Genomic DNA, 26,822 nt, shown 5'->3' with positions numbered 1-26,822 from the left:
AGCAGTGGCGGGTATACCTCAACATAAAATGTCAATGTGTCCGTATCTTGTCATGTGTTGGGTGTTGTATTGGTCTAATGATATCTAAATATGAAGAAGATGATGAGGAAGACAGTTTAGAGACAAGCTTTTGCTGAACTAGAACATCTTTTAGCTCTTTTATGGTTAATCATCATGTTGTGAAATCTGGACTTAAATGGTGAAAACTTGCACATGTGCATTTACAAAGTTTAGCAACGGTCAAATTAAGTTCAAATATAAAAATAAAAACAGATTTCAGGTCAGATCTGACATCATACAAAAAGCGGCTTGACTTGAGTATGATGAATTATTTAATTGATTAATGATACAAAATTAACATGTTAAAAAAATAAAGCATTTAATCAGTGTTTTCATTTAAAAAAATGCAGAGTTTGTCAGTGGATGATTTGTTGGAAGACCAATAACACTGATGCACAAGTCAGAACTAAGCCACCATAGCAGCTTCTGTACTACACTTAACTAGTTTTCAGAATTATTCAGGCAATTCTGTTTTAAAAGAAGAGAAATCAGTTTAAAAAATAGTAAATAAAAGGATTCTTTGTTTTTTAATGAAAGATATAAACCTTTATAAATGAAACTTTGTCACTCATTAAATTATTTTCTTCACTATTAATTAATTTCCCATTGCAGTTTTATGTAGATGCTACCAAAACTTACCAGTACTAATGTATGGTATGGATGTAATTGCTGTTTATCTCATCAAAGACAGACACATTTTCCTCTCGGCTGTTTGTTTAGCGAGTTTGGCGTGATGGGAGCCGGACAGGCAGACTGACAGATGTGCGCCCTTCTCCCCTGTGACTGGCTGATTGACTTTTAAATAAGACTTTCTCCCGCATCGATGAAATTGCTCTCAGCTGTTGAGAACAGGTAGATAATTGGTTGTCGAGGGTTTCAGTGGCCTCTCGCATCTCAGCCCATTTGTGTTCATAACTGCCTTACATTTGGGACTCGGCCTGCAAAAACAGTCATCTATCCGCAGAAGCGTGTCCTGATATCCAGCTCTGCTGCTCCACAGTCCCATCTCACTTCAAAGGCATGACAAGGCTTTTAGTCGAGCTTGAGCGCTGAATTTATCCGTCTGTCTTTGTAACGACTGTACACAGTGACCGTAATTAACTGCGCTGAAAACTCAAGCACAGCTTCGAGGCATGCAGTTTCCAGCTTTTTGCTGTTATCTAGCTCAGTGCATCACTGCCAATTTGCTATTTCAGCATTTGAGGGAACTCCTACACAACATCTCCGATGTCATCTGCACCATGTGTGTTCCGCTCATTATGCCATTTTAGCCATGATGATTGCGTTCAGTTCTACTGGAAACAGTGGTGCAAAGCATTGGTGGAAAGGTCATTGCGGTCCACAACTTTCTTTCCTGGGAAATGTAATTAGACACACAATTGATCTGAATATATATTAAAATTTAAATTATTATTCAATTTACCTACTGGTACAAATAAAGTAAATCTTAATCTTAAAAGGATTGTTGTCTTAATCAAATGCACAAAATAAAACATTTTAACATTTTGAAAGATTGCTTTCATTCATGCTTTGCAAAGTTTTCATCTACTGTCATCTCCAACAGCTCTCATAGATCTTATTGATCAGGGATGTTAAAGCTACTTTTTTTTTTGTTTTCTACTCTGCTTCGTTGGTCATGATCAGATTAAAGAGAAAGATTTAATCAAACTGGAGTTGCCGTCTGATAAATATTACCCTTCACCAGCAAAACACACAAAGTGTGTGACATTTTTATCAAAGCCTGCTTGTAAAATGGTCACTTGGAGAAAAAAATTCAGTGAACTAAACAGAATCTTCTGCATGTGTACAGGGCTAAAAGAACAACAACTCATTCACGGGGGCTGCAGCTCACTGCCCTTTGATGCCAAGTGAATAAATCAGAAAAAGAGGGAAGCATGCCTTGAGTGAAGAGGAGACCTCACTGACATAGACAGTTAATCCAAACAGTTGTTAGACTGTTGAAAGGCACTTTAGAGGAAAGGGAAAAAGGTAAATAAAAGGTCTGAAAGATGCCATATTTTATGACTAAATGACTCCTGGGTGAAATGAAGCTTAGCTCTTGTAAGCGAGATGGTTGTCCTTCACTTAGTGGTAAACAAAAGGATCCAAGTGCCCAAATTAAAACTCAATACCAACCCATGAAAACAAACATTCAGGAAAGTGAAGTCAGGCCAATACATGAATACAAACACTCAAACATGTTTCTTTTTCTACACTCCTTACTGGTATTGAACACATTTATAATTTCAACCAGACTGCTTTTTTGTTCACTTCATTAGCTCACGGTTTGCAAGGAGCAGCTGCGCCTCCTAATACATGTAAGTCCATGGAGGCAGGAGGTCTATCCACATCGCCAGTCATTATAATTTCATGAATTATCAACTCATTTTTAAGCTGTTTGGTTTGTGGCAAATGCAATATGGGTATTTTTTAGACATTTTGGTTTAATTACAATGTCACATTTCTACACAAAAAGCTTTTTTTACCCGTTTCCCTCCCAGTTTCTAACTAAAATATAAATATAAGAGCTGTCTCGAATCAGAAGAAGGTAACTGTATCAGCCACCTTTAAGCGTTTGATATAGTAGAAACTTGAAAAATGTCTTTGTGGGATCAAATTTATTACTGTGAAGGAGATTAGATTTGTCTGATTTTTACACCCTGTGTGCTAAGAGAAATCAAAAAAAAAAAAAAAAGAAAGTAATGCGTGTGTGGTGTATGCCTAAGGGGACAGCCATTCCCTGCCAGGCTGCTTCTAATTCTCATTTTGCCTCATATTTCCTCAATGAGAATACCATCTGGTCTTGTGTCCATTGAACAGAAAAAAGGAGAAAAAAAACCTAATGCCTATTCCAAACCACCCTCATCCCCCCACTCATACCTCCACTCCCACATTCATTCCCTCCCCACTAGACCTCATAATGATAAACTCTGATGCAACCAGTCCGCTCAACTCCACTGCCACCACTCCTCGTTAGCTCCTTCTTCGCCTATTTAAAGTGTGAATATCACCAGTATCATGTTCTCTTCTCTTCGGATTTTCAGTCTCCTTACTTTAGTTTTCCCCTGACAAACCAGACCGGAGACGTTCCTCTCATCAGTAACTGAATGCAAGGGCAGCCAAGAGACATACAACGGATGGATTATTAAAGAAGCGAGTGACCAATCAGTTAAAAAAAAGAAAGAAGATAATCAGAGATTAATCACCTCAGGAAAGATGCTTATTTTAATGAACATGAAGTTAGAGCTTACCACATTAGGTTAGAAGATGTTATAGTACATTGACTGAATAGACGTGGGTTCAGCTTCTTGTACGCAGCACTTTCTCTTCTTCTTATGAAGAGTTTGATGTTGTGCAAATCAACTATTCCTTCAAAGTTTTCCTCCCTAATCTGTCATCGAGGCTTTGCGAAGTGTAACATTTCTCCTGAGACCAACTGGTTTCTGAGCAGAATGTGGGATTTCTTAAAAACCTTGGAGGCCAAAAGAGTGAGGATGTTAACAGTCCTTACACTTCATTGGCTGCCAACGTAACATGGCTGCGTGGGAGTGAAAGGTGCCAGATCCAACGCGTCTGCATGATGTTTTCAGTCGGCAATTACATGAGGGTATGTTTGGAAGCGTTTTTTGTTTAAATGTAATATTGTGAGTCTAAGAAATTCTAAGGTAATCATAGATTTTTAGAGTTTGTCTTTTCAAAGTGGTCGATTCCTGCCTTTCCTTGAGGTTCTGAGTCTGGCTGACTAATAGCATTTTCACAAAGACAGACTTTACCATGACTCAGACATGGTAATGATATTTAGATTTACAGTTTAGGGCTTAAAAACTTAGTCTTTCAACTATGTTTTCATGGGATTTTTTTTTTTTTTTTTTAAATTCTGGTCTTTGTTTTAAAGTGTCAGGAAAAGCTGAGTTGTGCCGTTAGACAGCAGGAGGGAAGATGTGAGACTTTTTAGAAACTAAATATGTGAAATGGTTGCCTTATCGAAAATAATGTCTTGGTGTGTTAACAGCCAGTTTTCACACTGACAGGCTTTTAATATCGTCATTTTATTCACAGGTCTAGTTGTCATTAGTCGACACAAAGCAAAACCTGGAGAGTCGACTACATATAAAAATATAGAAAGCTGTATTTCAATCAGTTTTAGTGTCTGAAACAAGCCAAGAAGTGAGTGAAATAGGGATTAAAGGTAACTAACGAGTGAAAAGAAGCTGGAAAAAAACAATACGTGAAGATTATAATGTTCCCAATTGACCCTGAAACGTAGGTCCCATACTTTCTGCTTCCAGCATCCGCACAAGTTATGACATCATACAATACCACACATAATACAACAAAATACTCTTTACTGTACATTAGCTGTCTTTAGGAAATCAATAATTAACAGCACAAACAATAAACTTCGGTAAAGTGAAATCCAACCATCCAACCCTTCAAGTTGTTTGTAATTTTTCCCATAAATAAAGACTCCAAACAACATGCTGGCAGTGTCTGATGTCACCGGATACATCTGCTGTCAAAGCTATTAATGAATATATTTGACACACAGGCTTTAATAATAATGCAGAATTTGATATTTTGGTTGAGAATAGTTAGTTGGAAACTTTCCAAACTTTACCGACCGTGTACCACCACTTAGCTCTGACAACTTGTGGAAATGGTAATAAAAAAAAAGTGGAGAATGGTAGAATATAACTTTTTCAAGGCCATTTTACAGAAATGATGTGAACAGAAACAGACTGATCATGTGCTGAATTTTAACCAAAGCAAATATGCAGCAACATTAACAAGTCTTTTCTTTCTTTCCTAAGTTAAATGTCCATTTTCCAATACTACTGAGCATTCTGAAACATCTTTGCAGCACCATCCTTTTGTGCTCCAGGAAAAGGTTTTCGTGTGTTGCATGCACATTTTATGGTTGAATGCAGTCTTCACTCCTCTACAGTAAAATGATGCAAATGCTTTGTGGCATGGTACTGTTCTGACAGCTGTGACTGAAGGAGACTAGGCTGTATGTCATTGGCTTATTTGCCTTTTATGTAGAAGAAGTGCAGATATCTTAAGTTTCCATCTGTAGTCTTAACAGTAGTTCTGTTCAATCTATTTTTGCTTGATTCTACAGCGGCAATTTATTTAAGATTTTGGCAAAGCGAGAGCTGTTTTCAGCAAAAGAGCCACACGCAATGGTCTTTTTCCATCGGCTTGAGCTGACTTCATTACTTGCAGTCCGTCTTCAGGGCTCCCCATATAGAAAACCTCAAATCTACTCCATGTGGACAGTTCTATTTTAACTCGTGGAGACTCGCCTTCCTTCTTGTCTTTGACCACATCAAGGCTCTGGTTGCCATTGCTATTCAAAAGACTGACTAGGTCTTGTAATTACAGTGGTTTCTTGCACTGCGCTGGCTCATATGCTGAAGCCTGAAATAATCTAAAGCTTTGCCAACCAAACTGCCAATAGACCACTTTAATAGCTGGATCAAGAAAACCCGAAAGCAACAACAAAGCTACTCTGAAATTGCTTGCAGAAATTGGCAGAATTATAATAAGTGTGGTTTTATGTGTTTGCATGTTGTTTCTTTACGATTGTGTGTTTCTAAACGCATGATTGCCTGTTTGTCTGTTTGTGTGCGACTGATGGTCACTGCCACACTTGTGATATCATAGTTTGTCTAAATATGAGTCTTCCAGCAAGTGGAGCAGATGATTGAAAAGAGGAACGAGGAGCGGATGAGGATGATTGCTTATCTTCTTTGGAGTCCACTTCAAGACGTGGTTAAGTTATATGCTTGCAATCCCTTTCCCTCTGACGGTCGAAGGGAAATGAAGAAAATTACAGTAGGAAAACCAAGAAAGATTGAGTGGGTGGCAGAGATAAGCTGTGTTTCCATCCAGCTATCACTGGCAATTACACCAACTTTCTCCTGACTATGGTCGATACTCAACTTCAAGGGAATTTAATAAGGCACCAAAAGTCTGTAGAAATGCAAGAGGCACTCATGACTGGTGTTTATTTCACTACGTGGACGAAGCTCAATGTTACATTTAGGTTAATCTTAAGAATAGATCTTTGCTCTTTTAGGATCTAGTTTAAAATAGAGCCAACCATACATATAAACAGACACACTCGAGCAACTGTTTACATATCTGGTGTGTATTTTTGTATATGCACACTCACTGTATAGCCTTGCCAGTTGCTAGCATTCCTCAGCTAAAGCCAGAGAGACATTGTAAGGATTACTATAGTAACAAGTAGCAGGATATTTTGAAGGCTGCATGAAGGGTGAATAAGGGAAGCCTATAAATATATCATCGTGTATGTATTTGTGTTACCGCTTTGAACTTTGAAAGGCGACTATAAAGATGGATTCTCTCTCTAATCTCTGCATACTGAACAAACACATTAGGAAATAGGCTGGGATCACATTACTTTTTATGTCTAAGGCTTCTAAACCCAGATTATGTTGCATCAAGGATTGAAACTATATACTGCTGGTATAATAACATTATTACAGTAAACAATAGTATCATAAACTTGTTTCATACTGTGTGTATTCTTCAATTTGTGGCTTTTTCATGCCCACACAAAGAGAAGTAATTTCACTTTTCCATGCGTTTCATCTTATTGTATACATGGCAACAGTTTATGGTGACAGAAAAGAAACACTTTGGAAATCTCTGTCCTGTGTCAACTTAGTTTACAGATTTGACGCATGGATGCTGGAATATAAACATGTCAAATTGTGCATCATTACCTCCGTAGTTTGACATCAGAGTATGCCCCATTAGTATCCCTGTTCATGTAGCAGGCAACACAGACAAACTTCTGTGTTAGGGCTAATTTGGTAACTGAATTTTGTACATGCTTGCACATAAATGCACAGCTCACCGACTACATTAAAGAATGGAGGCAGAGGGGGGAGATTATGGGAAACATTAAGTCTGCAAGTGAGGATAAATGCTCTTTGGAGTATTTTATGGGGTCTGCACCACACAGTGACATCTCAAGTGTCAGCAGTCTTTCTTCAGCTCTTGGACTTTATATTGTAAATGTATATATTGTGCTCTCCGTTGTCAGGGGGAGGGGAGATCATGCATGATGCTCACAGATTGTACACATGTAGGGTCATAAATGATCATAAATTAGTCCCAGGCCTAGAGGTGAATTAAACTTTACAGGTCTGTACATTTCTTTTTTAACACGAGGCAAAGGGTCATTAGTTACTCTCTGTCTTCTTCTGTCTACTCTCTATACTAGCTTCTTTTGCTAGAACAGGCTAATTCATACAGGCAACTTCATTGAGGTATCAACCACCATGCTTATTACACACCCTTACTGGAGTGGCATCTTACGTTGCCAAACTGAATACTAAAACAGATGCTTTCCTAGCTTTATTTTGCCAGCAAAGTACTTTTAGTGAGGGGTTGAGAGCTGTTAAACATTGTTTTTGTTATTTTATTTTAACTTTTTACTGTGAATATAGTTATATGACACACAATAATCATGCCCCACTTGACATTACATGTGAGAGTAACAAAATGAAACTAATTTTTAGTAGTACAGGAAGCACTCACCGATCAAATTGACTGTTTTGTCTTGTAAATGATTTCATGCACCAGTAAAAGTATCATGGTTGTCAATCTAACATTTTTTAATGATTGGAAGTTTACATAGTTATATGTTGTTTTGCTTTTTTAAATTGGTCCTTATTATGTAGTTTTTACAAGTTACGACTGAAAAGATGAGAAACGGGGAGCCAACTTTGTTTATTTCCGGCATACGTCTTACGTCACGTGCACCCTTTCTCCAATCAGAACCCTTCCCAACCCGCTGCTCTAAGGAGGAATTAAGTGAGGACGTGTTTCATGTAAACATTCATTCAGAATTATTGTTTTCATGTAAACTTGGAGGAGAATACTTTCATTCCAAGTTATTAATTCCAAATTAAAAAATATCATGTAACCGTACCCATAGGTATTGCGGAACTGAGAAAGCCCCCCAGTGTATATGAAAAGGAAGTCACCAGTTGGACAGTGATAGATATGGTGTGACAAACCAAAATGAACAACTGGCCATGTGAAAGTTAAGTACTTGTACAGTTTATCTCTTTAAGTTCACATATTTGTCTTTTATCTTCACCATCAAGAGACACTAGCTTTAATCAGTCCTTTTGTCTGCGAGGCTTTCTCTCAGTGCCATGCTGCTTTACCACCCACAAAGAGAAGAACTTCAAAGGCGGCTGGGGGCTTTTTCCCCTCAGTGGAGCCACTGAAACTTTAAATTTGTTAAATTAACTCCAGTTCCTGTGGGTTGTTCTAATTGACTCCATCAGTGTGTTTATCTTAAATCTTCAGTTGTTTTCTTATTTGGATTCCTTTCTGTCTTTGTCTATCATCACTGAGCTTCGTCAGAGAGCACAGATCATATATCAGGAATAATCTATTCCAAGTTATGACATTCAGTATGTTTGGCAATGGTTTTATAACACTGAAACTGTTATACATTTAGATCCATTTATTGAAATGGGATGAAATCATTCTGAAGCCCTATACCCGGCTTATTGAAACTGTAAAATCTTTGATATACTGAGATGCAGGGGTACAGGTTCCAAAACTGATACATGTGTGGATAAATTCATTTTTTTAGGCAATGACCTCTTCTATGAACTGGCAACCTGCCCAGGGCCTACCCTGCCTCCTACCTACCAGCTGCTGGGATAGGTTCTGGCCACCACTGGCAACCCAGCATTGGAAAAAGCAGATATAGATGAATGGATGTTGACAGTTTTTTGTTTTTTTTCTGTGGTAATTATGCAATAAAAATGACAATGCAGTTTATCTTTGAAGTGGGCCTACAATGCGGAGTTTATATAAGTTGATAATGCTTATAAATAGTGTTGCAAATGTTCATCTTGTAAGAATTTAGGGGCTTCTGGCATGGATTAAGTATAACTTTTTCTCTTAAACAAAATCCTGTTGAAAACCAGAACCAAACAGCCTCAGCAAAGAAGTTCACATACTCCCTGGACTTAAAAGAAGTTAAAAGGAAAAATTATCAATTTAGCACGGCAATATTTCGGGGTAGACGGGATGGCAGTGGCTTAGGTGGTAGAGCCGATGTTCCTGTGATTCTCTGCAGGCCCTAGCCTGGATAAATGCAGAAGGTTGTGGCAGAAATGGCATCCGGTGTAAGACATATGTGCCAAAGTACAATCATGTGAATAAGGCTTCTGTACCGGCTAGGTAGGCAGATGATTCGCTGTGGCGACCCCATCAGGGGCAAAAGGAAAACGACAGCAATATTTTGGGCTAGTTTCTCACTCATCCAGGTCATGATAATCCTAACAAGTTTCGTAAAGGGAACTAGACTTCTTTTCCTTATTCTTGGTTGTTAAAAATGTGTCTCCTCTCACCTGAAGGACTTTTTTCAGTTCTAATTAGACCTTGCAAGAATTGAAGAAGTCTTGTCTCTTGAAGATGAGAGAAGTCTAGTTTACTTTATTCAAGCTCTGAGAATCAGTTTTGCATTGTTGTATTTACCATAATATCCTCTGAGGTTACTCATAAAACCTCTTTCAGCTTTTACATTCCTGCAGCTAGTTTTTCTCTCTTTTTCTCGATCTCTCATTCATTCCGTGGTTTGCTTCCTCCGTTAGTTTCTCTTCTGGTTTTTGGTCTCCCAGTCTGTTTTTCTCTGGCCCCTTGTTGTCTGGCCCCTAATAGTCTTTCTATCCTCCAATGTCTTTGCTTCATTCCCTTGACAACTCTCTCCTTACCTCCCTTGTTGCTTCCTCAGGGAGCTGACAGAAGCTGACTCTCACCTCTCTGTAGAACCAGCTCTTTCTAAGCCAAGGATTGAATGATCCACTTTCAGGCACATTTTTAATCCTTACTGTCACATTCTCACACATACAAACATGCAAATTAGGGCATATTTTCTTCCCAAGTGTCTAGGAAATGGCATGCACACATGCAGCTGAATGGAAACTGGATGTCAGTATAAGCACATCCATCACAATGTACCACATTCTTCTAACAAGTCAGACTTGTGTCCCATTAAATGTGCATCGTGTCTGCAGAAGAGAAAAGTGCCATCTGCTTTGTATTGTATGACATTCTTACCTCATTTTCTATCATTCCTGTTTGCTGCATTCAGTCTGTTGTATACGGTTAAATTAGACTTCATTCTAAGTGACAAGTTTCCTACTGATTCACAAATGCTTCATTAACCAAACGATAGCAGATTTAAATGTTTTCTTGTTTATACACAGCAGCTTGTATCGGCAGTTTTTGTATCAGCGGTTTTTAATTTCCAACCTTAAAACTCCACGTTCCTGACTTGGTGACGGTACAGTGGCATTGATTATGTACATTACTGGGGCCTGATTTACCATGATGGTCAGAAGTTTGTAGTTGAAGCTAGATGATACACGTGGGGTTTTTTTTTTCAGTTGTTTGCACAACTTAAAAGATCAAAAAACAACAACAAAAAAAAATGGCTGTAAGTTTTTAATCTGCTGAAGGTCATTCAAACTTTATCAGTCAAAATAATATATTCTCCCTAGGTTTTTTTTTTTTTAGATGAATAAATTTGAAATCTCTATGGTGATTACATAAAAGTTATGCTATTTTGATAAATAAGAAACCAGTGGTGGGATCATAAATAAGTAAAAATGATACTTTTACTTGAGAGAAAGAATACTGAGGACTCATTTTGAGTCCAGACTTTTTCTATCACTTTTTAGCATGAACTAGACTTATTGTTTTATCCATTTCAAAGGCGGATCTGGTCACCAAATCATCTGACACTCACATCACATCATCACTGACTCACTAATTCAGTGTCAGTGGTCTGCCTGTTGACCTGCATGCAGCCTTTGCTGTGAGCCTCTATCTGCTTTCATTCGCTCACCCTGATGTTAGTCATTCATCTTGCAGCACTATTGAAATCCAGCCAGTAATTCAAAGTCTGAACAATACAACTTAAACTAATAAAATGATAGCAAATCTACGTGACAGTCTTTTTAAACTAGAGGATAATTGATTTTTTTTTTTTTTTTTGTTTGAACGACTGATGTTTTTCTTCTTGGCTTTTTAAAACACGGAGCCCCTTTTTTGTTGGAGCACTTCAATCAAGCTTTTAACCCCACACTCACATTCAAAATGAAAACATATTGAAAGGGAGCAACTTGGATTGATTCTTGCTCTTTTACCACCTAGCAATACGACCTCAATTTTCTCTTCGATTAAACGTGTCATTCAGGCTGCATGTCGCCCCCAATTTTGCTCTCTTTTGCCCCTTTCCATCTTTTGATCTTATCTGTTTGCACAAATGAGCCTAAATCCTTTTCTTCTTCAGTAAATTGTGTTTACACTCCTGCCTGTAGAATGGTTTTAGGAGCTTTTCAATCAAACTAACTTAAAAAAGCATTCATTCATTGGATACCACATCTTCCCAGTGTAGTACAACATCTCATGGGATAAGTTGGTGATCTAAAACAGGAAGCTGTTTTGACTGCTTGAAATGATGATAGCATCTCTATGTTTGATGAAAAAGCCCATGGATGTTCTTTTAGAAGATGGTTATAGACACAGACAACTGCTTGATTTGATACATTAATTGGATTATACAGAATGTCTTTTAGTGAAGGAGATTTTTTATTTCTTTTTTTTTTTTTTTTTTTTAATAAATGATGAGATTGGGATCTTTGTGCAGCCAAACCTGTGTTTAATTAAAAATGATTCAAGGGTGGTTTTGATTTCTTCTTACGAGACTCTGACTTTTATCTCTAGTGTAGATCTTACTTATCAGGTTGGGGTTCTTAGATTCGCCTGGACGGTCATGACGTTTGGAATGACAATATGGACGCCAGAATATAGTTCTGATGGAAACTAGGTAATGTTTTGCAACGCTGCAAAGACTGCAGAAACAAACACATTACAAATACACCTGTAAATACAAAAGTGCATTTCTTTGCCAGGTATTTCACATCGACCCTTTCATGTTGACAAATGAGCATAAGACGGATGTTATTGTAGTCATTTGTGGATTATTAGCCAACCAGTTCAAATAAAGCTGGCAAAAGAAAAGACACTCCCAGTTGAGTATCGGATGAACTGATCCCCAAAAGAGTTGTGCATTTTTTTTCCTAATTAATGTGTTATTTAAAGAAAGAAAGTGATCCTATGACTCATTGAAAAAAACTACTTCAAACCTTTAACTTTGAAGTTGGGCTACATCCACACAAAGAAGGAGATTACTTCTTTGTTAAAAGGTTGTCTGTAAAGAAAGTCATTTTAGTGTGTTTTGTCTACTGACATCTGTGAAAATGCTGTGACATTGCCACAGAAGTACGCCATGAAAAACTGACAATGAGCACGTCATGTGATATGAACAAACGTGCAAAAACAAGATGGCGGGAAATTGTGCTTAAAAATGAGGTATATGTGTGTATTTTGGATTTCTTTTTTAACAAATGTTGCTATAAAAGTCATATGATTTTAAAACACACCGCTATTAGCTGCCATTTAGCTGCTGGTTGGGTTTCTGGAGGCAAGTTGAGGAGACGGTGGGACTCTGGCATTATCAGTTCAGAAAAGATGTGCATGAGTTACACACACAGAAAAACAAATGTGGCCTTTTCAGATTTATTCATTTTTGGATCCAGTGTCAAAAATAAATGTTATCAGAATCCAAAATGTGGCAAAATGTCTAAAAGGCAAACATAACTTATACCTCATCAGTTGTCGGGCGTGAGGAATATCACTCCAAGATTAAATTAGTTGTGAGTTGGGCTTGAGTTGCAGAAGGCAGAAGGCTTTAACCTCATGAGAAAATAAAAATGCACAAAAATTACAATGTGTATACAAAAGATGAAATTATTAATGGGTAACTGATGAATTTATAAATGCATCTCAAAATCTCCAGTTGACTGCAAGCAGTAATGTTTTTCCTTCAAAGTTTCCAGACCTAAATTTTATCAAAATTGATTAATTGTTTTTGTTGTTTTTAAAAAAGCAGCACATAAAAGTTTTAGGTCAAAACTCACAAAACCAGTCTTTTAAGTGCCTCAAAATTATTTACAAGCAGCGATAAAGCAGAGGATGGGGGTAAGAATGTCTCAGCAGGAATATTAAAGAAACGATTCATCTTTAACTTTGCATCTTCAGGCAGATTATTCAGATTATGTAATTTTGAAAGTTAAACAGACACTCACAAACTTAGTGTTATCTCGTTTCTATTAAGTGACTTCAGCTTTGTTTCCATTTCTATTCTATTCTATTTTTTTTCTTTTCTTTTCTTTTATTTCATTTAGCCTGGAGCTTTTTCCACCCTTTGATGTATTTTTCTTGCTTTCTTTTGGGTATTCTTGTTTGAAACAGAGTTTTTCCATACATCATAACTCGCACTTCTATCCACACGAGACTGTGCCGGTCTATGGTGAAAATATTTGCTGTCAGTTCAGCTGGCTGCTGCTGTAACATCTGTACAAGAGCTGGAGCAGTTTAGAAATTTTGATGTCATTCCTAGGACTTAATAGCAATTATTTAATGGACTAACAACTGAATATCTCCTAACTTTCACCAATGACACTGACTTTTAAAAGTAAAACAAACATTTCTTCTACTTGTAGCTTTGTAACCTTTTCAGAGTTCAAGAAGTGGGCTGCAGATCTGATCTCATCCTCAAGGTATTAACTGATAATTTAAACACTATAATGGAGTGTGCTACTTTGTGACCCTTTGGGAGTCAGCGGGGTCACAAGGTTAAATGTCTCCCAGTGACTCATTTCCTGTCAGGATGGCAAAGAAGTAAGAAGCAGCTGTTCATTAGAGCTAAACAGGGAGGTATTGTGAGACAGTAAAGATAGGACGCTGATGCAAAGCTGGACCCTGCTTGCAACGACAATGTTGTGGCGATACCATGGCTACAGAGCTCATTATGTGTGTCTTTGTTGGCTGACAGCTTTTCAATATGGACATGAAAAGTAGGATGTGCGGACACGGGGTCAACACTGGTTCAAATGAAATGATTAGTATTGTTTGAGATTGATACTCTTGTGGAAAAAAAAACTGGATAAGACTTGCTAGCATAACATGTAGCTTCTTGTAGTCGCTCAAAGTTAAGGAAAACAAACAAGGATTTTAGTCTATTTCATCAGCAGCAGCAGGAGGCAGTAGCTTGGGGTTTCAGTTAAAGTGAATGAGAAATAAGCGAATGCTTGCAGAGGCTGGTGACTGCGTGAAATACCTTGGAGCTGCCCCAAGTCTACACCAAGCTGGGCAGTTTTACAAACACTCTCGTATGTAAAGCTTTCGGTTTTGGGGGTTGCTGTAGAAAACTTCTAGTGAAACATACTTAACCCAAATAAACAACAGTATTTTAAAAAAAAAACAAAAAAAAAAACCACCAAAATTACCATCTTTTGCTTTCCTTTCTTTTCTCGTGCCCACCCACTGCCTTCGTGCCTCAACCACCTCCCGTTTCAAACGCCACACTCATAGCTGATGCATCAGCAGTTCAGCAAAGCTTCAATTCTGTGCCTGCATTAATCAATGTCTGACACACGAGGCTTGATTTTCTATTTCAGCACCATCTTATTCTCCACACAAGCGTGCATCTCTGTTGCAGGGAGACAATGAGCAGTTGTCTCACTTTGTTTCACTGTTCGCAGCCATTTAATTAGGGTATGTCTAGGTCATTTTTCTGTGCCAGACAGTAGTGCCTCCTTTCTCCAACAAGCTTTACACATATATTATAAATATGTCAGATAGCATAATCTCTTATAGGTCCAGGTCCTCCCATAACGTACATTAACTTTGACATACAAGCCACTTTATTTAGATATTAAATGCTCTTTGAGAACTGTTTAGATACTGTTTTTTTTGGGGGGACACATTTGGTTTGTATGGGGATGTGTAAATGAGTTGTATTTTCCTTTTCCGACCTCACTGTATCAAAAGATTAGAAGCACCAGGTTTTAGGATTGCAGAGGCAAATGATCCCTTGCATGCACAGTCTGTTGCACAGATGTCAGGATATCTAATACCCATTCCAAACTTCTATGATCTACACAACTGTGAGGCAGTTACACGCAGACTGGGTGTGTAGGTTATAGGTATGGCAGGAACATGTAGGTTAACATTTCTCTGGGTGGCGTGTAAACACTGTGAACAGAATCAGTTATCATCATACTCTGTAATTTTGTTTCAAGGAAAGCTAGAGTCCATAAGCAGTTTCATAAGGAAAACGACACGCCGAAAATGCATTTTTGCTTCTATCCAAAGATATAATATGTATTTTTTATCACATTTGTTCAATAATTTTTATAATCTCAATAAGATTAGCCATATATTTGTTTATTTTAGTTAAATTAGCTAAATGGACAAATAATTCTTCATATCAGGCTGTAAATGAGTTTATTCCTGCTGAGAAACTGGGCTTACTTACATTTAGTTAAGATTGAAACTACCAGTTGCCTGCAATGAATAAAATTGGTCACTTTTATGTGATGGTCATCTTGACTCGAAGTTCCTTTTTTTTGTATGAACTCTGTCTTTTGGGCTTTTAGTTTGTGAAGTTCTATCATCTCCCACTTTTATTGGCTTCCTTCCTGTTTTGCACCATTTGTTGCACCTTGTTTGTTGCTTGGCACATACACTCACATGTTTTTAGAATTTATCCTGTGCACATATACTTCCTTGTTTCCTTTGTTTCTGCTCAGTTTATCTTCTCCTTGCTTTGTTTTTGGTAGTTTAAACCAACCATTTAGGCAGCTTTTGTTTGTTCTTAACCTTTCTGCACCCCATGTCTGCATTTTTAGGCCCCACTAAACTCCAGTCTGTCACACCAAAGTAAATACTGACAGAATATTGCCAAGGTTTTGAGTTTTCAAAGCTTTCTGCCCTATTTTCATTAGGCAAGTTGCCACATTATTAAATGTTTCTTTCATTGATCTTTTTAGACATTTTTGCTAATGTAAGTGGTGGTTTTGTCACAGTATCAGTTTTTTACTGACACTGCATGACATGGCAAGGAGCACAGCAGTGTTACACTACTGAGAAATGTGCTTGAAGGAATCATCTAAATGAGTGAAAATCCGTTGCCAAAATGTTTAAATGTGCCACAATTATTATTTGAGTTTGAGACCACTGATGCCGTGATATTACAGATATCCTGGAATGCCAATTAGGAAGTTGTTAGATATGAATTAGAAATGGCTTTTTGGCTACCAGTAATCTGGTGAAATGAAAACCCAAGGTCAACATATTTGCTATCACATCACTGCAAAAATCCATCACAAAATCACCTGAAGCCTTTTTCTCAAATGCAGAATTGCAGCATCAATCGCAATTGACATCATTTTGTTTTTACAAATAATAACTATTTGAGTTTTGCAGATAAAGTCATTTGCCCTGCAGGTTTCTCATAAATTTAATGCATGACTAAAAGCTTTGTTTGTTACAGGCTGTGCAACTTTTCTTATTGACTGGAAAAGAAAACAATCCAGTATTTTGGGGGGTTTCTTTGACTGCTCATTGATTTGCAACTAGGGATATATAGAAAGGATAAATCATAAATAACAAACAGCTGACTTCATATATAAAGTAATATTTGGGTGTCATTTTGTCGAACCAATAAACTCATTCATTCATTATCCTAACCGCTTAGTTTGATGAAAGGTCACGGGGAAGCTGCAGCCTATCCCAGCAGTCTTTGAGCGAAAGGCAGGGTACACCCTGGACAGCTCGCCAGTCCATCGCAGGGCCCCAGCCAATGAACTCTACGGCTGCATTTCCTTTACAGATTTTCACAACATAAAAGTGATAACTGTAAAATTCAAACTACATCAGCGATTTGCAGGCGTTTCCATTGAACTGTGTTCAGCACATAAACCATGATCTTTACTTTGCGGCCCATGCAATGTAGCCACAAAGCGTTATTTCAGGGTTTCTACTTGCTGCAGAGGATCCGCCATAGCATTTCAAAGCCCTCCTCCCTCATTTACTTTTTTTGAGTCATTGTAGAACTCTTCATTTTGCCATTGTTTGTACTGTGCCATATTTACCAGAAATTAACTGGTCACATGACCCCTTGTGACAAAAACCCTTCTTAAATGTTTGCCTGCCAGTAAAAAAAAAGTGCTTTTTGTCATTTGTCATTAATTAAACTTGTAATTTAATAACACATCAAATATGGACAGACTGGAACCTATAGGTTAAAAAAACTATCTAATTATGATTGTAGTTATTTTATTAGTTCATTTATTTTGAAAATATTGAAAATCTTACATACTCCACCTTTAAAACGGGCGAGTTAGAAAAAAATTCACTCCCCCCACAGTTGTCATGAAGGTAAACCTGACCTATAAACCGAAAATGGATTTTTCAACCAGGCTGTAAACATGTTTATTTCTGCCGTGAAGTTGGTGTTTTTAACATGGGAGTTTATGGGGATTTGCTCTGTTTTGGAGCCGGCCCCTAGTTGATGAAGATGGAACTGCAGTTTTATGCACTTCCACAAAGGCTTCACTTTTAACCGCTGGAGGTTGCCGCGTGGTCATACCTCTATATCAAAATGTCTGGAAAACCGCCTCATGAGTGCATAGAAACTTTTTAGTTATATTTGAGTTTTTTTCTAAATGTAGGGGTTTCCAAAAGGGTTTTTTTTATTGCCAAAATTCAGTTTGTTGAACCTGCAATTCTAGAGGTAATCGAAACACAGCCTATCCGAAAAAGCTTGTTCATGCTTTAAAGATTTACTCCCCATTTAGTCATCTACATCACCAACAGATACACATTTTTCCTACATATTGTTTGACACATCTCAAATGAAGCCCTTATCCAATCTACAATGTGAAGCCTAAATATACGATAGAGTCAAGGTGACAAACAATTCACAAAAACTTTAAAGCTTTATAGATGTCACTTTCAAGCAATGTCAATCAAACTTATTACATAAATGCATCTTCTTTTTTTCTCCTGTTCATCTTATGTTTTTTTTTTTTGTTTCTGCCAGATTAGCATTTAAAGTGTTTGTGAAAACACATGTACATAATTATTTCCAACTCAATTTATTTCGTAGGATTTGCCCCCTTCAGAGCTCACAGATGTCAAAAACACTTCAGCTAAAGATACACCAATTATGTCTTTACTTGTACTGTACTTGCACTTCTAGTAAGCCTCCTCTTTCCTCACTCCTCAGTATGCACTCTAGGAATAGAGACATGCTTTCATATATTTTCTGGGATATATATTCAGGTCAAAGTCATCTCCTCTCTGGTGGAAAGAGACAGGGACAGAGAAATTAGAGGAACGCTGGTGACTGAGCAGTTTTCGCTGGAGCCTTTCAGTTGGGGAGCATCAATAAAACAGAAATAGAAAATTGGAGCAGTTCGGAAAGAAAGGTGGCGGGATTGTGCTGCAGCGGTGTTATACTTAAAAAATCAGAATGATAACTTCAACATTAAAGGATAAGTAGCTGTTTTTTCTTTTCTTGTGCTTTTTTACCCATTGATCCTCTCAATTAATCAGGCATAGTTACGTGCTGAGAAACACTGGGAATGCATGTGGTATGTAGAAAGTTATATCAGTGTATTACAGGCTAATTGTATCTCTGTAAAGAGACATGATGCAGCTGCGTCTCTCATAGCATACACACCAACTCAAAACAGTAATCTCATCAAGAGAAAGAGGTGTTGTTTAGACTTTTTATTATGTGCTACTGCTGATACTAAAAGCGTGTTCTATGAGGAAAGGAAATCGGATCTGATTCTTTTCTATAATATAGCAACAAATTTGGAATATTTTACAAAAGATCACTGGAAAAGTCACATAGAGCATGGACTGAAACCAGTAGGTTTCACTTAAATGTCTGCATGAATTTAATTAAAATAACTATACAACAGTTAGATGAAGGCCCTCACCTCTCACACACAAGATATGAGTATATGTAGGTTGCATTGTGCTGCAAAAGCGACTGGGAGCTTGTTGTCAGTAACATTTTGTTCCTGAGAATTATCTCTAGTCCACAAAACGGGAAACTTCACACATTCTGCAGACGGTGGAGGTGGCTGTTGGTTGGCATGAGTTAATAAGTTAGCTTTAGGTTTTTTAATTACTTTTAAACAAAGTAATACTTTTTTTTTAAGTGCTGATATAAATTGATCAGCTCCTGAAAGATGCTTTGCAGAGATGAGGCTGGAATAAATAAGCAACATAGTTCATTGTCATCTGAGCAGCAGTTGGGTTGCATGGTTTAGACCTCTATAGGCCAAAGGTGTGTGGCGGGGTCGAGCATTTGTTCTGCTGATGTCACAGAATATCAGCTTCCATGCAGCGAGGACAGTCCTGCTTCTCTGGATGTTTACGTGTTTAGGACTTTCATCAAGTGCTCTCAGTAACATCACAAATGGAAGAAAGCTGTCCCGTCAGTGAAGTGTGTCTCCAAGCCTCAGTGCAACCCTCTCGTCTCACGATACAAGCACATTAGCGGCCGTATTTATGTCAGAGAAAAGCAGCCTGTGTGAAAGTGGTGAGATGTCTTTCTTTTAATTATACATGTTTATAGAAGAATTTCTTCACTGTCAGTCGCAGATAAATGTCATTGTTACTCTGTGTGTGTGTGTGTGCCATGGCTTTTATTTTCTCTGTTTCTATGTTAGTAATTGTAATCTATGTGATCACGAGATTTTTATCGGTACATCTTTTCCTTTTTCTTATAAAGTAACGGTCATTTCTTTGGGAATTCCTTTGACTTGTTCCTCTGTTTTCTTAATTCGCACCTGGTCCTAGTTTACTGCCACTCACCTGTGTTGCATTTTTATCATCTTTGTAAAGAACATCAAGTTTATCTTGTTCTATTACAGGTTGTCATTGTTTTCTTCTTCTTGTTTTCATTTTTGTTAGCTCTCAGTGCCAATTAAAGTTTGCCATCCTTTGCTCATTTTTTGGGTTTTTTTGTAGAATTTTTCTTTCTTGACTAAGTGCCCCCATGTTGCAGTAGGTTTTATTTGGTTACCAGATGCATGCTATTCTAATCCATCTGCCTCCAGCCTGTAAACCAGCATTTTAGCCTTCTACTACTTCAAATCTAATTTTCCTGAATAAATTACGACAACGACAGTAGTGGGGGCTGACTGATCTTTGTATTTAATGCGGCTGGTTTAACTCAGAATATTCTTTATTTCAGCTTTAGAGCCTGGCATAAGGAAATGAACAGCAAAACAAAACATTACTGTTTCTGCTGAAGCAGGCCCTTTTTTTTAGCTGTAGTATAAAAGCCTTTAGGATGCAGTAAAGAAGCAGTTTGACAGTTTTGTGTGTGTGTGTGTGTGTGTGTGTGTGTACTGTGTGTATGTACTTTCTTTATGGTGTCTTAATTAGAAATTTTTTAAAAAAAGAACCAGTTGTATGTCCTTTTGGAGAAACTGAAGTTTTCTACAGGTTCTCTGTTTGTTTACTTTCCTGCTCTTGTTTTTCTTATCTTCAGTTTTTTTTTTTTTGCTTATTAAGTTAGAGATGGGGATAAATAATTTAAACCCATCCATTCTTTATAATTTATGTTGTAGTTTTTTTTTAGCTTTGAATAGTCATTAATGGAAATGTTGGTCTTGTTATCCACTTGTCTTTTATTTCTTTGGTTTGTTTTCTGTTTAAACCTGAATTTGTTTGGAGCCTGGGAAAGTGTGCACAATGGTCTGCAAATAAATGTTTCTACATGATAAATTTTCAGTATGTTATTTACCAAACTCTGTAAAAGTCTTCATTAAAGTGGATCATTTTTATTACTATTGAGAGATATATACATATACATATATATATATATATATGTATATATATATATATATATATATATATATATATATATATATATATATATATATATATATGTATATATATATATATGTATATATATATATATATATATATGTGTATATATATGTATATATATATATATATATATATGTATATATATATATGTATATATATATATGTATATATAACATTAACCAGCTGCAAAGCATTTTTTGGCTAAACACAAAAACATTGTAAATTCAAATCAAAATGTTTAAGTTGACCAGACTTGAGACTACTATTGTATGGTACTTAGACGATGAAGTTGAGGCAACTTATGACCCGAAGTTACCTTAACTTTTCAGATATTTTCAAATGACATCATTTCAGCTAAACAACATGAAGAAAGGAAGTGGTTGTTGTCTGTGATATAAAGCAGATTGCAGAGGACGCTTGTAGACATGTTGAAATATTTTTTTATTCCTGTTGATGAAGTACTTGTGCCTTTGATTATGGAGAGGAATATTTGCCAATTCAGGATGATGACTGATCCTCCAGCAATAGTGAAAATTCTGCTTCTGATTTACAACCCGTCCTTCCACAATAATAATGTCACTGAAGCAGCACATGATGGAGATGATGATTCTGAGGGTGGCAGGTTGGGGTGGCAGAATTCTGGGAATATTTGGGAATAGTTGTTATGTACTGGAGCACTGTGCTAAGAGTACTAAGTAGCCATCATGATGGCAGGGTCAATGTGAAAAATAAAGGTATGCATCACAAGTGGATCACACGGTTTAATGAGACAAGTGGGTATTTTGGAAGAACTGGAACTATGAATGAAAAAAGTTTTAATTTTGAGTTACGTAATATAACACGGCTGTCAACCTGTGATGTCATAATATGCAAATTTGATGAGTCATTTTACTCTGGTCATATTTATTCCGAAACATTATATGTGATTTTCTCTCTTAAAAAATAGTATATTCATAACTCAATATACTAGGACAAGAGGAGAGCCGCCAACCCTGCAAAAATAGTGTTCCCATGCTATGTATCCTGCTACGTTGCCAGATCGGTAACATTCAGCTTTTTAGCAATGGATCGTTATCCTAAATATTGCACGGAGTAATGGCATTGTCATGCAACAGTATATGGTGAAAATACAATAATGCGTCCGGAATATGGATGTTTATTTTTTTATATATATGGAGCTACAGACGGAGCAGCTTTTTCAGAGTTCGGTTTCAGCTGAAAACTGGCAACTCTGACAGGGTCAGTTAGGGCCGTTACAAAAGCAAAGTTTCTGCAAGCAGCCTGCAGCTCTTGTTTGTGGAGAGAACTACACCGTTGAGGATCATTATGACTTGTTTAGATAGCATTTTCAGAAAGCCAGTGGCTGCTTCATGAGCCACAAGTCAAGAGTCACTGAGCCGCGCAGAGGAACACTGGTCTTAAGGGTTAACTCAGTAGGAAGGTGCACTTTTACTACAGTGCTGTTTAAAAATGTTTAGGGTTTTTTTTTTTTTTTTTAATTTGATTTACCAATAAATACTGGAACTTTATTAGTATTGTCACTTTTCCACATCTGCGGCTGATGTTAAACTACAGAGTAGCTACAATCAGTTTAATTGAAAGGAGTAGCTACTTGTCTTAGGTTGTCTTATGTGTCTCCATTCCTGTCTTGCAGCTGGTAGTTCACTTTCTTTAGAGCCTGAAATTGGTCACTTACTACCAAAACAGACTTGCCTTTTTCTATTGTTTTTTTTAATAAGGAGAGAGTCCTGTTATCTTTTATATTCTTATATGATTCATAGAGTCAATTGAACTCTGAAATTCCCTGATCTCTCCTACTCGCTGTTAGCACCACATTCTCTCAGAAAATTATTATTCCTCATTTTCCCCGATGTTACTAAGGATCCATTTAGTCCCAGTACAACTTCTTCTCAGGAAGCTCAGGATGGATGGTGAAGCAAAGCTGGGCATAAGGGAGGCAAATGATCAGGCAGCATAGTGCTTCACTAAAGCTCAAGTCATTGAGTAAATGGGATTTTCCCAGTGTTGTCAGTACAGAAGGGTTGCCTTGCTATCGATCGCCGTCACTCACTTCTGATGAGTGCTAATCAAAAACCTATTTAAAATCTGCCGTCTCTTATTAGCTGTCAGATTAAGATAGAGGAGGAGGCTGTAGGAGAGTGGAGTAAAATGAAAATGGAGAAACAAGACAAAGTCAGGATCGAGTTGAAAGAAGAAAGGGAGACAGAAGGAAAGGAAGGACAATGGTGCAGCTGTAGCTCGAATGCCTTAATCGGTCTAATCATATAAGTTACAAAACCAATCAATACATCCATCTCTGATTGGCAGGAACTTCACTGATGTCAATACAAATCTGGTTGCCTTTTATAAACACATGGCTTTTACATATTGCGGTTTTGTTACATGTGTATTACATATTCTGCAGACAGAACATCCTACAAGTACAGCTCTTACATAACTGCAAAGGTAGAAGAAGAAAATAGCGAGGACAATAAAGACCAATCCAGGGCCATTTCCATGACCTCACTATCATTTTGTTGCAACAAATACGACAATAGAAACTTGACAAAAGAAGCTAAATGAATGTGTGTGCACATGGAAACACAGTGTCCACAGAGCGTAAACATGAACAGATGTCAGACCTTCTTTGCAGCTTTAGAATACTTGGAGTCCTTGAAGTGCCTGGAATGAACTGTGCTGAACTCTGTGTCTACTGATTCCCCTGCAGGACTGGCTGAGTAAGTTTGGCTACCTCCCACCCCCTGACCCAGTGACCGGACAGCTTCAGACCAAGGAGGCTCTGGCCAAGGCCATCAAAGCCATGCAGAAGTTTGGAGGGCTGAAGGAGACGGGAGTGTTGGGTATGTGCCTGTTTGTTTTATAACAGATGCAGAAGAAATATATTGAAAAGACAATTATGAAAAAACAACCCAGACAAAAAAACAAAAGATAAAAACACTGATAATCTGAGCAAAATCTTAGAAATATGGATTAACACACCCTTTTGTTGGACTTTTTTTGGAGCACAAAACACTTGAAACATTAATCTGTGCTCTTTTTACTGGTAGCAAAGGGAATCCAAGGCTTGGGATTGTGTCCAGGATGATGTCCAGAGGATCCTTTATCATTATGGTGGAAGGTTCTTTGATGCAGAAAAGATTCTCCTTTTTGCCTCTTGAAGCAAGAAGGACAAGACTAGACCAGTCTTTCAGCATTTTATACCTCTGTCCTTGCAGCTTGTTGGATTCATAAGACTGACAGAGACCATATTGGAACTCCACATCTGTGGATATTTAAGGAACCTCTAAAATAAACTCGAGGCCATGATAGCTGTCCAGAGTTGTGAAGAACATTATGAGGTCTCTTCCAATACAGTGGAGATGTTTTATTACTTTTTCAGCTGGTTCATACGGTGAGGAGATACTGTGCACATTTCTATCTTTAACATTTGCTCCCACAGGTATGGAAGATTGAAAATGAGGACAGTTTGCTTTTGTTTGCAACTTCAGAGATGGTGGAGTTTGAAAATTTCAAATTTCTTTTTTTTTTTTTTTTCTTTTTTTTTTAAGGATTTGACTGCTCAGCTGGTGTTTTTGGCTCAGGTGACCAAGTCACCTCTTGAGAAACAGGCAGCTGACCTCCAGTGAAGGATTGTATTCGATGCTACAGCTACAAACAACTACAAAGCATATTTTAATTAAAAAATTTCTTTTGTGATCTATCTGAAACTCTTGCACGTGTGGTGCCCAAACATAAAAAAGGATGTTTGGCTTTTTAACAGACTCAGGTGTCTCGGCAGTGAGGAGATGTTTTCTTTCACATTGCTTGTGTTTGGCCTGAATATTCTGTCAGAAAAAGCAGGAATTTCTGTCTGTTTAACATGAAAAAAATATGAAGAATCTGTTGGTGTTTATGTAAAATGATGTTTGAAGTTTGAACACGATGGACAAGCTGGACATTTCCATGTGCACTTGGTCCACAGAGGGATTATAATGTCCACTGGTGGAAGATGGAAAAATAATAATATCCTTTCAGTGGAAGTCTTTGTAGTATTTTTGGACTGTAGTCAATGATGTTTGAAGATGTTTTTGCGCTGAAAAGGGGTTTGCAACAGATTCTTCTTTTCATCAAATCTCTTCTCTTACTTAGATCAAGCCACTCTAGGCCTGATGAAAACACCCAGATGTTCATTGCCAGATGTGACTCAAGTGGAGGGGACAGCGGGGCGCCGGAAACGGAGTCTGACTCCTCAGAGCAAATGGAATAAGAGACATCTGTCCTGGAGGTAGGAAACAGCAGTGTATGAGTGGTATTATTTTTTATAAGACACACTTATTAACAACACAGGGGAGCAGTAATTAGCATACATAGTCAAAAATGATATTCATACAAATATGTGTTTTACACACAATTTCAGCTCCAGCTTTATCCAGATTCAGTCCAGCATGTTATATCTGCCCAATGCATCATCAATAAAAAGTTCAAACTGAACATTTCGCCCACATCTGCTCAGCTTTTGATCGATAAGTTTAAAGAACTCTTCCGTTCTCTTTATCAGTTCTGGCTGAGAGGAAATACATTTCTTAGCTGTAGCATTCAGACCACAGAGACCTGCGGTAAACAGCAAACAAGCTTTTCTTCTCAGATGTACAGATACCTCCCCTCAGGATTCCTCATTAAATTTTTCAAATGGAGCATTCCTTCTGAATTGCAGCAAAGGTACCGAAGGTTCATGAAAAGATTCAATATGCATTCATTATAGGAACTGACACGACACTAAGTGGCCTAAGCATGCAGCTACTTTAATTAAAGAAATTCTACCCTAATGTCGATACAACACTGGTTTATCTTAAACTGATTTCCTAATTATAGTGGATTCAAAGAGTGACCCAGAGTTACAAGAGAGGAAAAAAAAGTGGAGTTAAAACTGCAGAAGCCCCTGCAACACTCTGTTGTCTCTGTTGCCATCGCAGTACTTAGTTCCAAACCAAATGCTTTGCAGCCAAATAAAAAAAGCCCGGTCATAAGAAGTTAATACAGCTGTTCATTTGTATAATTTAAAGAGAAAATTTGTTTGGTGCATATAAGCCATGTTGGCCAAAAGCAAAGTGTGTGTGTGTGTGTGTGTGTGTGTGTGTGTGTGTGTGTGTGCTTATTTACGGTGACTGCAGGGAGTCATTTAAAAGATTTCTAATAATGCTTTGAAACACCATGAATTCATTCAAAGCTGCATCCATCCTCTTGATCGTGTTGTTGGGACTACATCTAGGCGACAGGTGGTTACTCTTTGGACAGGTTGGCAGTCAATCGCAGCGCTAACGTAGAGAGAATTACAACCATGCAGTCCCTCATGCACACACACAGTCGTTTTATAATCACTAATTAACCGACATGGAGGCTCATGGGCTGTGAGAGGAAGCCAGAGCATCCAGAGAAACCAAATATGCATTTGTTTGCAGGCACATGCTTTATTTGAGAGATTATTTGTTTAACATGAAGCCTTACAACCAGCTACAACTTAAACCCCAGTGGGCCGAGCTAAGCTGCAGCCAAGGCCTGCTTGTCTATTATTGTGCAGCCTCACTTGAGCAGCTGCAGGGAGCAGGGTTTAGAAAATGTTGATTGGTAAACAAAAAAATGCTTCAGTATGCTTCTGGAAGGAGAGTTATCTTTGACCTTCCAGGCAGTCTCAACAAAAGAGCCTCTTCTTGTCTTTCCCTCTTTGCCGTTTCGGTAATTTGCCACATCTGCCTTCTGACCAGCTCAAATTAGAAGTGGTGTTTGACAACTAATCAATAGCCAGTGACTGTACGAAACTAGATTTTTAATAGCATTCATCAAGGAAGGTTGCCTCTGAGAGATAAAACGATAATCTGTGAATATCTGAGAATCCAAAGGGTAGAATTAGACAGTGGGAGAAGACGGAGGTA

The 26,822-nt window shown here is 37.7% G+C and overlaps 1 protein-coding gene across 1 annotated transcript in view; it reads left to right on the top strand.

The window, feature by feature from the left end:
* Nucleotides 1-26,822, top strand: part of LOC306767928 (matrix metalloproteinase-17-like) — a gene marked incomplete at its 3' end in the record, with an annotated part of 82,273 nt that overhangs the window by 2,430 nt on the left and 53,021 nt on the right. Inside the window, exons 2-3 of the mRNA XM_079256100.1 lie at nucleotides 23,621-23,753; nucleotides 25,042-25,177. Of these exons, the coding sequence (XP_079112226.1) occupies nucleotides 23,621-23,753; nucleotides 25,042-25,177 (269 nt within the window). The remainder of the gene's footprint in view (nucleotides 1-23,620; nucleotides 23,754-25,041; nucleotides 25,178-26,822) is intronic.

This window comes from Telmatherina bonti (assembly GCF_933228915.1).
Source record: "Telmatherina bonti genome assembly, chromosome: 17".
Taxonomy (NCBI): Eukaryota; Metazoa; Chordata; class Actinopteri; order Atheriniformes; family Telmatherinidae; genus Telmatherina; species Telmatherina bonti.
Note: the sequence above shows the minus strand (reverse complement) of the source record. Positions and strands in the feature narration are given on the sequence as shown.